General features: G+C 35.8%; 1 protein-coding gene across 1 annotated transcript in view; it reads left to right on the top strand.

The window, feature by feature from the left end:
* PCLO (piccolo presynaptic cytomatrix protein) overlaps nucleotides 1-13,138 on the top strand; it is a 378,440-nt gene that overhangs the window by 22,748 nt on the left and 342,554 nt on the right. Inside the window, exon 3 of the mRNA XM_018047285.1 lies at nucleotides 4,656-6,053. Within this exon, the coding sequence (XP_017902774.1) occupies nucleotides 4,656-6,053 (1,398 nt within the window). The remainder of the gene's footprint in view (nucleotides 1-4,655; nucleotides 6,054-13,138) is intronic.

Genomic DNA, 13,138 nt, shown 5'->3' with positions numbered 1-13,138 from the left:
TGTAAGCAATGTGGGGAAAGGAAGAAATAACTATTTTTTTTTTTATCATTTGTCATATAAAATCTAGAATTTAGGAATAGTTAAAGCATGGCATATTATCTAATGCAAATACTTTCATTTTAGTGCCTGTATATTGAAGGTAAGCTCTAAAGTTCACATTGCAAAGAGACTTAAAAATTTACTGATAAAATCAATGCATCCAAAGAAACTGGTTGAGGGCAGGTTGAGGGGGAACTTGCAGGAAGAAAAGGAAAAAAAAAAAAAAAAAAAGGATTCATGAAAGGCCAGATCAGAGACGAGACAGCGGCTTTGGAAATACTGATATAGTAGAAGGCTCCCCTGGTATTATTTATTGCCTTTCTCCTATTTGTTGAACGGATGTGGGTGATTAGAGAAAGTAAGTACTATGCGTGTCAGGGAACTGGGAAGTCATTTATGCCATGTTGGTGAAAGGCTTCTTTTCAGTTAGGTTTGTCCATGGATATTGTCTGACTTCTTTAGCATAGGGAAGGAGGGACAAGGACTAAAGTCTTGTAACACCCACATTCATGGCTGCAGTGGAATGAAGACCCAATGATGCAGAACTAGGGGAACTAGCTGCATTATAAATATGGCTATCAAGTGGAATGGGCATCAGAGGTTTGAGGCCATGATGGCAGTAAATCCAGGTTCGTCTCTCCTCATAGTTACAGATAAAAATGTAATTTTAAAAGTTAAGCAAGACAGTAATTATCTCCAAGCCCTGAAAATATGTATGGTTAGCAGGCGAGTTGGTTATGGGGGGTTCCTTCAGTTTGAGTCAAAATGGGAATATATGGTCCATGGCAAGGGTATGGCATAGGGAGAATGGCAGGCCACCAGAAAATGAAGGCAGAAGCTTGTCATTCGGGCTAGATTAACAGTGGGTATTAACAGAGTAAATAGAAATATTGTAGCTTGAAGAGCATGAACATCTTAATTTATTTAATTCCGACAACCTCAAAAAATATTTGTGGACGTCCATGATGATTAAAGGGGATTCTCTGGTTGCTCAGAGGATAAAGCATCTGCCTGCAATGCAGGAGGCCCGGGTTCAATCCCTGGGTTTGGAAGATCCCCTGGGGAAGGAAATGGCAACCCACTCCAGTATTCTTGCCTGCAGAATCCCCTGGATGGAGGAGCCTGGCAGTCTACAGTGCACAGGGTAGCAAAGAGTTGGACACGACTGAGTGACTTTACTCACTTATGATGATTGAAAGGTCAGACCATACACATAGTGTTTATTATTGTTGCTGAACGTCTTTGGGGAGATGTAGAGTTGAAGGTATCAGAATTAGGTAAGTGCTAACATAAGGACAGTAACAAAACTATAGATTTTAATTTCTTACAAAAAATTAACTATTCACAGCTATTGGAGAGTATTGAGTTTTGATGGGAGCTAGAGTCAACCTTTTCTGTGGTGGTTTGTTTTAAACAGGTTAAATTTGGTGGAGGTACACAATATGTTGGAAATGACAAGGGCCAAATGAGGGACAATGGCTTTGGAAATATGAACAAGTGAGAAATTAACTTTCACAAGCAACACAGACCTTCTTGAAGAGTAACTGAATATGCAGTAAAGATATTACAGGATTTTTAACTCAGATGCCTGAGAAGGCAGAGGTGCTATTACTGCTTGTAACTCTCCCTCGGTGCACTGTGGAATATTAGATGATGATTCGTGATGTTAGTGTTGGGGTGTGTTGTGGACTTTGTCATTTTCTCAGTGTAATAAGAAAGATTTTTTGTTGTTTTCAACGGAATCAGGCAATTGGAAACACTGCTGTGTTCAGTAGTAGATTAGGTTCTGAGCTAAAACTCATTTCTGTTTTCAACAGATTTGGCCCGTAGAATTAAAAAGAGGCTCTTTCTGAAAAACCCTAAGAGGATAAAAAGCTTTTCACATTGTGAAAGCTATAGACAATGATTTTAACCTGTATTTTCACAGTGAGGAGGAACATTGAGGGATCAGATGTCTTTGATGTGTTGTTTATCAAAGTGAAGAAAATGGGGTCACGAAAAGGACAAAAGTAGGGCCAGTGGAGTCGGTTCAGAAACACAGTATGTTAAGAGAAAAGCAGAATTATGTCCCTATGAAAAAGCAATAGCCTTTGTTTTCCACCCCTCTTTTCCTAAGTCCCCCCTTGTCTACATATTTAGAGACTTGGTCATATATGGTTATAAACTACAAGGAAACATTTGCTTTTGGAATGAGGACAGTACAGAATATGTGTCCCAGTGTTGATATAAATCGTACGTTAGATATGCCATGGTAGTGTTCTGATTTTGCAGTGGTTCAGAGATGGAGTGAAAGCCTACCAGCCAGCTATGCATGAAGCTCCAATGTCCACATGACAAACAGACTTAAAATTTTAGTGATAAAACCAAATACATCCAAAGAAACTGGAAGGATGAGGGTTGAGAGAGAACTTTCAGAGGAAAGGAAAGGAGGATTTATGATAGTATCATCATCAGATACATATTTTATAAGTAAAGAATTATCATTTTAATTATATTTTCTTCTTTCATCTTGTCTGACTGCATGATTATAAGGTGACATGGTATCATTTAAGATTGAAAACAAGTGATAAAAAGTAAATAGTAGAACAGCAGAATTGACATTGGCATTAGGAGATATGGTTGAGTGGATAGATGCATGTTTATGGAGAAATTTCCTTTCATCAAGAAGGGGACATGATAGAGTAGATTTCCTTATATTCAAGCTAACCCTTTAGTCATACAACTTATATTAGTAACAGTGGATTGATTATGTTTTGGGATTCAAATATCTGTATGTTTAAAAAGTTATTTATTTTATGAAATGCCTCAAACATAGAAAAAGGTAAACATAAGTACTTAATACTCATATTGAAAATGAATGTAATAAAAACCCAAGTGCCTCTTAACCTATAGGTAACAAATATTTTGATTTTGTTTTTTGATTCAGATTTTTAAACAAATATAACTGGTCAGTTAGAGTTGAAAATCTTCAACCTTCTCCAAACAAAAGTTTGCTTTCCATGAGATTATAAAATAAGCCCTGTTATACTGGTACTTTAGGCTTCCCACATGGTGTTAGTGGTAAAGAACTCACTTGCAAATGCAGGAGACATAAGAGATGCAGGTTCAAACCCTGGGTCAGGAAGATCCCCTGGAGGAGGGCACGGCAACCCCCTCCAGTATGCTTGCCTGGAGAATCCCATGGACAGAGGAGCCTGGCAGACTGCGGTCCATAGGGTCGCAAAGAGTCGGACACAACTGAAGCAACTTAGCACACATGCGTACCGGTACCTGAGTTTAAATAATTTCAACATCCTTTCTTTAAATTTTAAATTCATTTTAATGATTAAGCAAAAGACACAGGAGTTTTTTTCTTTTAATTAAATGTTAGCAGTGTAAACTGTCAAGTGGAAAAATAGTTTTTTAAAATTAGGAATGCTTAGTGCAGTTTTTTTACAAAAAGGAATTGTTTCAAGTAAGTATGTTGCTTGCCCACCTAATACTTAACAATTTTGTGTTCTAGAGAACTTTTTTGGTACTTATGCGCCATATATTTAGTTTTCCATACTGTAGAATTTTGAACAAAGAACTTCAGTGCTAAACTGGGAACATTGGTTACTTTGGGAGTTAAAGATTAGGTCATATAGAATTTACCCTTCTGGATTACTTTGGTAATATTTAAAATTTTGTATAATGAGTGTATATTATTTTAGAATAAAATAGGTAAATGTTGAATATACATTTTTAAGATTACCTTCTAAAATATATTAGTACCAATTTCACGTTCTCCTTTTAACAATAAATGTGATGGAAAAGAAGAAATGCATTTACACCTATACATGATATATATATATATATACACACATATAAATATATACATATATATACACACACAATGTGTGTCTCACATATATACATATCGCACCAGTCAGGTAAGTATATTGTATACATATATTGCTCTTTCCATTTATAAAAATTATAAGGAAGTAACTTTTCTCTTTTTGATCATGCTATATCTATAATAATTTCAGGGGATACCATTATTTTTTCTTTACTTTCTTAAGAGAGAATGTTTTCTTTCTAACCCACAGTGATTAATAGTTATGATTTTCTCACATTTGATTGTGTTGCCTTGGAGGGGAGAAGTGATTCTCTTGCTAATTTAAGAAATTATCAATGTGTTAATAATTTTGACAAGCATACTCTGGGTTATATAACTGAAACCTGTTTATGAGCCATCAACAGAGAAAATATCCAACATAAGTGATTTTGGAATCTAATATGTTATATTAGTAATCATGTTCTTTTATCATACATGGTTTTCTATTTCTGGGAATAATCAAATTTTGAGTAAATCAAAGGCAAGGAATATAGCTACAAGAAAATTTTCCGTGTTGATTTATAATTTTATATTGCTTAAAATAGAGTGCTTGCATCTCTGAGTTTCATTAGTTATATTTTAGTATACTTATCTATATATAAATAATATATAAATATATAAATAAAATTATTTGATCTAGATTTTATGTTTTACATGATGAGAGACGTAATTTCAAAAGCTACCAATGCAGTTTTAAAAATGCTTTTGTTTCTACCTTGTTATTGCCTTACTGACTGTAATTTTATGTTACTTCTAGATGAAAGAGTGGCTCTGTTTAAACTGTCAGATGCAGAGAGCTCTAGGAGGTAACCTGGCTCCAATTCCATCATCACCCCAGCCCAAACCGAAGACTACCCCTGTTCCTGCATCAGCAGTGAGCAAGCCACCCACTCCGTCACAGCAGGTTTCTCCAAAGAAAGATGCTACACCCAAACAGGATGTCTCAAAGGTAGCTGAGTCTAAAAAGCCCCCACCACTAGTGAAACAACCAACCCTTCACAGTCCCCACCCAGTCACATCCCAGCAGCCTCCTGAGGCAGAGCCCTCATCCAAGCCAGTCCCTCCCAAAGAGCCTTCTGTCTCGTCTGAACCGGCTGAGGTCTCCATGGCTGATGATAAACCAGAGCAGCCCAAGATAGGAAAGCCAGCCACAGACATTGTGTCTTCATCATCAGCAGCAACAAGACCGGATATTCCAGGCTCCAAAATACCATCAAAGGATCAAGAGAAAGGAACTCCTCCTCTAAAACCAGACTCTGCCAAACCTTCTCAGAGTTTTCCACCAACAGGAGAAAAAGTTACCCCAGTAGATTCTAAAGTCATACCTCGACCTGCATCAGATACAAAAATTATTTCACATCCTGGGCCTACTCCAGAGAGCAAAGATCAGAAACAAGTTGATCCAATTCAGAAAAAGGACGAACCCAAGAAAGCACAAACCAAAATGAGTCCTAAGCCAGACACCAAGCTGATGCCAAAAGGGTCACCCACACCCCAGGTGCCACGACCCCCCACTGGACAAACTGCCCCTCTATCTCCACAGCCCCCAAAGCCTCAGGAGCAGTCGAGACGTTTTAGCCTAAATCTGGGAAGTATTACTGATGCCCCTAAATCACAGCCCACAACTCCTCAAGAAACAGTGACTGGGAAGCTCTTTGGATTTGGAGCATCCATCTTTAGCCAGGCATCAAATCTGATCTCCACAGCAGGCCAGCCTGGGTCTCATTCACAGGGTGGGCCAGCAGCCCCAATAAAACAAGTCCCTCCTCCTTCACAACCACCTACTTCTCAAGGGCCACCCAAATCCACAGCACCGCCAGCACCTGCAAAGGTTCTACCTGTGAAAAAGGAAACCAAAGCTCCAGTAATTGAAAAACTAGAGCCCAAAGCTGAACAAGTTTCAACAGTAAAAAGAACAGAAACAGAAAAGAAGCCTCTGCCTACTAAGGACAGCAAACCATCCACAGCTGAACCTCAAAAGGTTGTTCTTCCCCCCAAGCTGGAAGAAACCCCCAAACCAGAATCAGCCTGTCCTCTGTGCAAAACTGAACTCAACATAGGTTCTAAGGATCCTGCTAACTTCAACACTTGCACTGAATGTAAGAAACAAGTGTGTAATCTCTGTGGATTTAACCCTACACCGCACTTGACTGAGGTAAGCAATAGTGGTCTCACATATGAATGTGAGTATATGGCGTTAATTCAGAAATGTTTTGGTAGTCAGTTTTCCTAGCAAAAAATACATTTCTGAGTAAATAAAAACTGATATTGTTATCTTTGAAGGAACTTTAATTATTTATTAGGCTTAATGCTTTCTTATTAAACATTTATATAATTTATACTTTTCTGGCTTAATGTACCACAAAGTAAGAAGATGAAATGAGCTGATAACTTAAAATAATGATTATCCCATTCTTTTATGAATTAACATCCTATGGTTTTCACATGAAAACACAAAATAAGTATTGCAATTTACTGTTCCCACTGTCTCTCATCCTTCCAGTCTCTTTCATACATTAAAAAGAGAAGCTTGATTGATTGCAAATCCATAAACTACATGAGATCTGTTATTTTACAAAAGTTAAGAGCTTAGTGTAAGTTAATATTTTCTGCTAGAAAATATTGGTTCAAATATATAATACTTAGACTTTTTATAATCCTGTTTAAGCTGTTATCTGGCATAAATGTAATAGAGTACTTCATTAGGAACTGTGGAAAGAAAAAGGAGTTATATGGATTTCAGTGACCAATGTCAAGGATTTTTTTTCTTTTCATGGGAAGACCAAAACACTTCTTCCATAATGTAAAAAGCAGGTAACAATTTTCTACCTAATATAGAAGAATGAATCAATAAGCATTAAGACTGTGTTAAGGATGTTAGAGTATTTGACTCTTAGGAGATTGAGGGGTTGAATGATTGCTGCTTAGGTAAGTAACAGTGATATTTTAGTAAACATTTTGGGATTGAATTTAAATCATTGTTCATTATTTTTATGCAAATCAGTAATACTTAAGGATTATTTTATTCCCCCTCCTTGATTTTGTAATTCATTGAAATGCAAAAAAAATTATATAGTTGGATTTAACAACTATACAAAAGAAGCTTTAAAGATTCTTGTTTTTGAGTTAAACTTTTTAAAAGAATAAGTTATAAAACTTTTTTTTTTACTTTTGAAAGTATTTGATTGCTTTGACATGTTTAACACCATATGAAAGTATTGTCCCTATAGACAAGCTGATTTTTATCTTCTTTAACTGTGATAAATAATGTTAACCAGCATCTGTTTTAAAGGTTAAAAAAAAATATGGTTTCTCAGCACCTCCTGAGTGCTTACAAGTGTAATTAATACTTATAGTATTTGGAATTCAGTGCAAGAGCAAAACAACTTTAAATTTCTTCCATATTTTTAGAAGAATTGTTTTTCATTGTGTATTTATGAAGAGGGGAATTTCAATTTTTCCGGGACAATTGTATTAATTTCATACATTTGAGAAGTTGTACCTTTTAATGAAGAGCTTTATTATATCAGTATTTAAATGGTTATAAAACAAACTGCAACACTAAAAACTAAAATACCCTGAAGAAGTGTTTTTTGTACACACTGCAGAAAGGGCTATAACTTGTGTATATGTGTAAACACCTATATGTATATATGCATTTGGGTCATAGTGATTATTAGAATTCCGTAAGTGTTTGGAAGTGTGAAGTGAGAGTTCTTGAGAAGAGGGACAATAAATCTCTCTGGAAAATCTTTGATTTTCTGTGTTGGCAAATTATATTTCAGAAGTGGTAATTTTGAAAGGAGTTTTCTTGAATCAAGCAGAGAATTATTATCTAGGATGTGTGTAGAATTTCAATAGTTTGAAAATATAAGTAGTTTTAAGTTTTCAAATGCTGCATGAGAACTCCTATTTTAAATACATCAATGGAATTTAGAAAATCTGTCATTGTTCAGATTGTTTTTTTCTTTGGCCATTTCTTTGAATGTGGAGGATCATATTTCAGCAGAGAGAAAAATATGATGTAACAAAAGCATTTGACTCATGTTCTTGTCTCCACTTGGCTGTGTTAATCTGAGGGAAGTTTTTAGCTGGTCTAAGACCTTAATGCCGTCTGATCTTTAGGTAAAGTCCATTAGCTACCCTGACATCAAGGGAGTGAATAAAGGTTACTGGATTTAATCTGTGTGGCTGTAGCTCCTGCTCTTTTGCCTAGAAGACTTTAGAGGACTGGCAGAAGAGGCTGGCTGAAAAAGACACCCTGTGTTTGCAGTGTATGTGTGTATGTGTACACGTACTTGTGTATTCAGGAAATTATAAATTTGATGTATACGCTTTATTTGTTGGGCTGTCCCAGTGTTTAAGTTACTTACTAATCTCTCCTCATTTTGAGTGGTTAGAAGATATCTCATCCTTGATCCTTGTTTCTTTGCTTGGTTTCTATGATTTCTTTGTTCTGCTTGTGATAATTTTCTTGTGATCCAGTATTTTCTGCTGGGCTGGCACTGTACTTGGTTTCTAGTTTGAGAGAGCATATACTGAAAATACTCAGACTTTAAGCCTACAATGCAGAGAAATGGTATTCCTCAAGAAAGAATTCAACTACATATTTCCATTTATTTTTCTAGTAAAGCACATATAACACTGTATGAAGCCTCTGCTTCTCCCCCTCCCTTCTCTATGAGACAGGATGTCTTGTCCTCCCGATGCCTCTCTGCCCTCCCCTTCTTCTGGTCTGTTCTGGTGGTGAGAAGAGCTGGTCCTGGTTTTCCATGGGTTGGGAACTATAAACAGTATCTGTCCCCTCCCCCATCCATTCATCAAACACACCTGTCTCTAAGGTTGTTTCCTGTGTGTCCTACTCAGCATCTCCCACAGCACCCGAAGAGTGCCAAGGCTGCCTTCAGGGCTCTGGGGTGTTGCCAGGCTTCAGCCTAAGCCTTATGGCCTAACTGTTTTGTGCCCAGTGTGTACACATAATACTATCATCCATTAACCTCTGATAGTAAGGAATGGTTTTTTAGGCTTTAATTTCTGCCGAATCAAGAAATATTTTGTATTTGAAAGAGTTTTATGAGGCAGCAAGGCTTTCTGAAAGAGCTAGTCTTATAGAATTTGGAAGCATGTTGAGAAAAATGGTGTAAATTGGCAATACATTTACCTAGTGAATTTTAATTATTCTGGGTCAGTTTAAGTGCAGAAAGAAGTCTACTCACAGTGGGAATTTTATTGTTTGTGTTGCTCTTTTGTAAAGGAAATTCTTGCCATGAAAATACAACTTAAATTTGTTTCCACATGCTTCAAGGAGTCCTAGAGTCATATTTCTGCTTCCTTAGTAAGATAATTATGCATGGCTTGAATGATGTTGAGATAGCCAGCATATATTTGTCACCAGGCAACAAATGGGCCTTTTGAGCTGATTAAGATCCAGTAGTGTACCTGAGTTCCCTTCAGATCTTTACTCTGTAGCCAAGGTGACTCCTGCGTTCTCTCTCAGACCCTCTCTTGGACCCTTCTCTCTCAGAGGGTCTGGTGGGGGTGTGCTTTACTTCTTAGTTTAGTAAACAGGTAATATCTTGGTTTAACTTTAAACACCATTGCTTAAAGTTTAAAAAATATATCTATTACTAAAATATTATGATTTTATAGCAATATCTATTACTAAAATATATACACATAAACACATACATATGTATATAAGAAAAAAAACTAAAAGAATGATCAGAACTCAATAAGGAGAAAATAACTCTACCAATAATCAGTTTTTAAAGAACTCCATGACAGAGATAAATACACATTCTGTGTAAAAATTTCTGGCATTCCAAGAAAAGAGGGACATCTGTTTGTACTTTCTGACTGACATAAGAGAACTGATAAGTTTGTAGAAATAAAATTTTTGCTTAATAATCTTTATAAGAAATTTGATATTACCTTTTTATTAAGTGATATCTAGTTGAAGAAAAATCCAAAAATGGGTTTAAAATAGAGATATTTTGTTTAAAGAAATTGAAACAAAAAAGTAGATCTTCATTAGTCTTTTTATCTATGCATTTTTAAGTATTTAGCATTCTGCTCTTTGTGGTAGTCCTATTAAGATATTCCATTTTTAATGTGATTAAACACTTCTTAAATATTACATAAAATGATTACATATTATTCAGTTCTATGATTCTTTGGTTGTATGTTTTTTTCATACATATTGTCCTGGTATTAAGGACTTAATACCTTAGGTTTTTCCTTTTTTATTATGAAAAATAATAAACAATTACTTATTTTAGGTTGTTTTCATTTTTTATTATAAAGTGAATGTTTTGGTGTATAAATATTTGCATTTTAACTGTTTTTCAGAGAAAGCTTAGTGGTACTGATGTTACTAAATCAAAGAATAAAAGAACCCTGAAGTTATCAAACTTTTTTTGGAGATATGATAGCAGTTGACATTACCACTAGCATCTATGATGCCTTTCTTAATGCAGCCTCTCCAAATTTCAATACTATCATTTATAATAAAATTGGTTAATTTGGAAGTTTAAAAATGCTATCATATGATTCCTTTGATTTGTATCTCTTGGATTACCAGAACTTTTATTTAGATATTAAATGTATATAGATGGTTCTAATTACAATTCAGACATAACATTGTTCAGACATTGTAGGAAAAAGTAAACTGGTATTTGACTAAGTCTACGTGATGCCCTTCCCAGGTGGCACAGTGGTAAAGAATCCTCCTGCCAATGCAGTTCGATCCCTTGGTTGGGAAGATCCCCTGGAGAAGGAAATGGCAACCCACTCTAGTATTCTTGCCTATAAGGATTTTCATGGACACAGGAGCCTGGCAGGCTACAGTCCATGGATCACAAAGAGTCAGATATAACTTAGTGACTAAACAACAACAATATGTGGCACACATTGTATCAGGCATTTTTTCACAACAACCCTGTAGAGTAGATTTTAGAGCTGCTTTAGAGATCAGGAGAATGAGAATCAGAGAGGTAGTTACCAAGCCACAGAGGTATCATTCAGAGGCTGAAACAATGCTTGATCCCCTAGACCATGTTTAAGTAACATGGAGAAGGAGATGGTGGTTCTTTAGTTGCTAAGTCATGTCCGACTCTTACAACCTCATGGAGCAGCCTGCCAGGCTCTTCTGTCCCTGGAGAACTGGATAACAAATGTCATTTCTTCTGTGCTTGTGTTGTGTCAGTTGGTAATTACTAAGACTTTGATATCAACAAATTTGCTAAAATGTGCATCAAATCAGGTAACATTTGGGGCCCACAGAATAATGGTAGTTGTGTTATGTGGCTGAATTTAGAAGCATATGCAGATTGAGAACTTCAGAAGCCTGCTTTCATGTATAGCGCACGTAAGGTCAGAAAACATAGTTGCTCCAACTGTAAGAAATACTGTCAATATGATATTCACGTCAATGCATGCAAAGACTTTACTCCATGAAAATAATGTAAGTGTTCCATTGGTGATAGTGGTGGTGGTTAATCTTTGCTTCTACCAACATTTTTGTATAGCCTCCTTTGTTACATTCCCAGGAGTGGGATTGCTGGAGCATGGGTTTTATATATCTATGCGTGTGTTAGTCAGTTAATTGTGTCTAACTCTTTGCGACCCCATGGACTATAGCCCTCCAGGCTCCTCTGTCCATGGAATTCTCCAGGCAAGACTACTGGAGTGGATTGCCATTGCCATGTATATATATATCTTAAACTGGTTCTCCACCATAGTTTCATCCATTTTTAGTTTGATTAACTTTGCATATGTGCTACTGTTCTAAAGATCCATTGCCTGATCAGATAGTCACTGAAAAAACATGGCTATTGAGCACCATGGGTCAATTTAAGATTAATGAAAGTGCAAAAACCATATTAGATTTTACAACTTTGGTATGGAAACTGTATATCTCACTGATAATTTTAATTTGGTTACTATTGTGTAAGACTTATCCTTAAATATTGCTGTTATGACTGCCTTTTCACCTGTCACTTTGCAGTTGCGTATGCATGCACTACAGTATACTTCTGTGTAGGATATATGTTTTTCTCTTTATACAAGAAAAACACTATTACTATATTTATTGCTTCCAGAGCTTATTTTCTCTTCCAGAGCTTAATTTCCTCATATTATACAACATATCTGGTTCTCTTTCTGTGCTCTACTAAGCAAACAGTTCTTGGAGCTCTCATTATCAGGAGATAAACTACTAATATCTAGCCTGGCCCAGTCCAGCCTGATGATCACTGCTAATCATCAGTATGAGATATCGGTACTATTGATAAGTGTACCGTGGTCCTACCAACCTTTAGGTCAAAATATCTTTCCTACTGACTCTTCTGGTTTCCTCTATTCTATTTTTCCAAATACTTCCTCTATTCTTTTTTTTTTTCCCAGAACCCCTCGACCTGTTTATATTCTTCCTGTAGCTTTGGGTGAAAAATCGTACATTTTGAGGTCAGTTGCTTCTAGAAGTCTCAGCAATACATTATGTTAGAATTTGAATGTGTTGTCTGCTTTTTCTTCCTTCCATTTCTTCATGGCCATTCATTTTTTTCTTTTAAAACTCTATTCCAATAATTTGTGTTATAAAAGCATTATTCCTTATAACAATCCACAGAGTACTAAAGTATCTGAAGAAGCGAAAAGCTTCCTCTTCCCCTTGTACATCATGTTAATGCTTTAGTATCTCTTTAGCCTTTATTTTTTTTTTTGCTTTTTGTTTATTTGTATAATGGTTATACAGTGAAATGTAGACAGATTTCAGATCTTTGAAAAAAGTTTTATGAACTTGTGTTTTCAGAAATAATGTATTTATTTTGAAATAAACATGTGTTCTTACCATTATTTTCATTGAGTTTCTTTTTCACAAAATTTTGTACATTTGACGTTCTTTCAAGTGAACTCTCATTGACTTGCCTAATTCTACTTATGAGGGAAATAACTCTGCAGAATCTCAATATAGATGCACATTCTCCTCATGAAAACTGAGAAATTGAAGATGTTTTGAGTTTCTATTAATGTGCAAACAAGGCTACAGCAAAACATCTACACATACATTTTCCTGTTATATCTTGATATATTAGATAAATTCCTTGAAACGGGTGGGCAAAGACAAGAGATGTTTAACAGAGTTTCCATATTACCTTGTTTAAAAGAGTAATCATAGTCCTGCCAGCAAACTATTAGTGTCTCTAGTTTCCACACTGACTAGTAGTCCATAATTATTGGTTT

Source organism: Capra hircus, chromosome 4, assembly GCF_001704415.2.
Source record: "Capra hircus breed San Clemente chromosome 4, ASM170441v1, whole genome shotgun sequence".
NCBI lineage: Eukaryota > Metazoa > Chordata > Mammalia > Artiodactyla > Bovidae > Capra > Capra hircus.
Note: the sequence above shows the minus strand (reverse complement) of the source record. Positions and strands in the feature narration are given on the sequence as shown.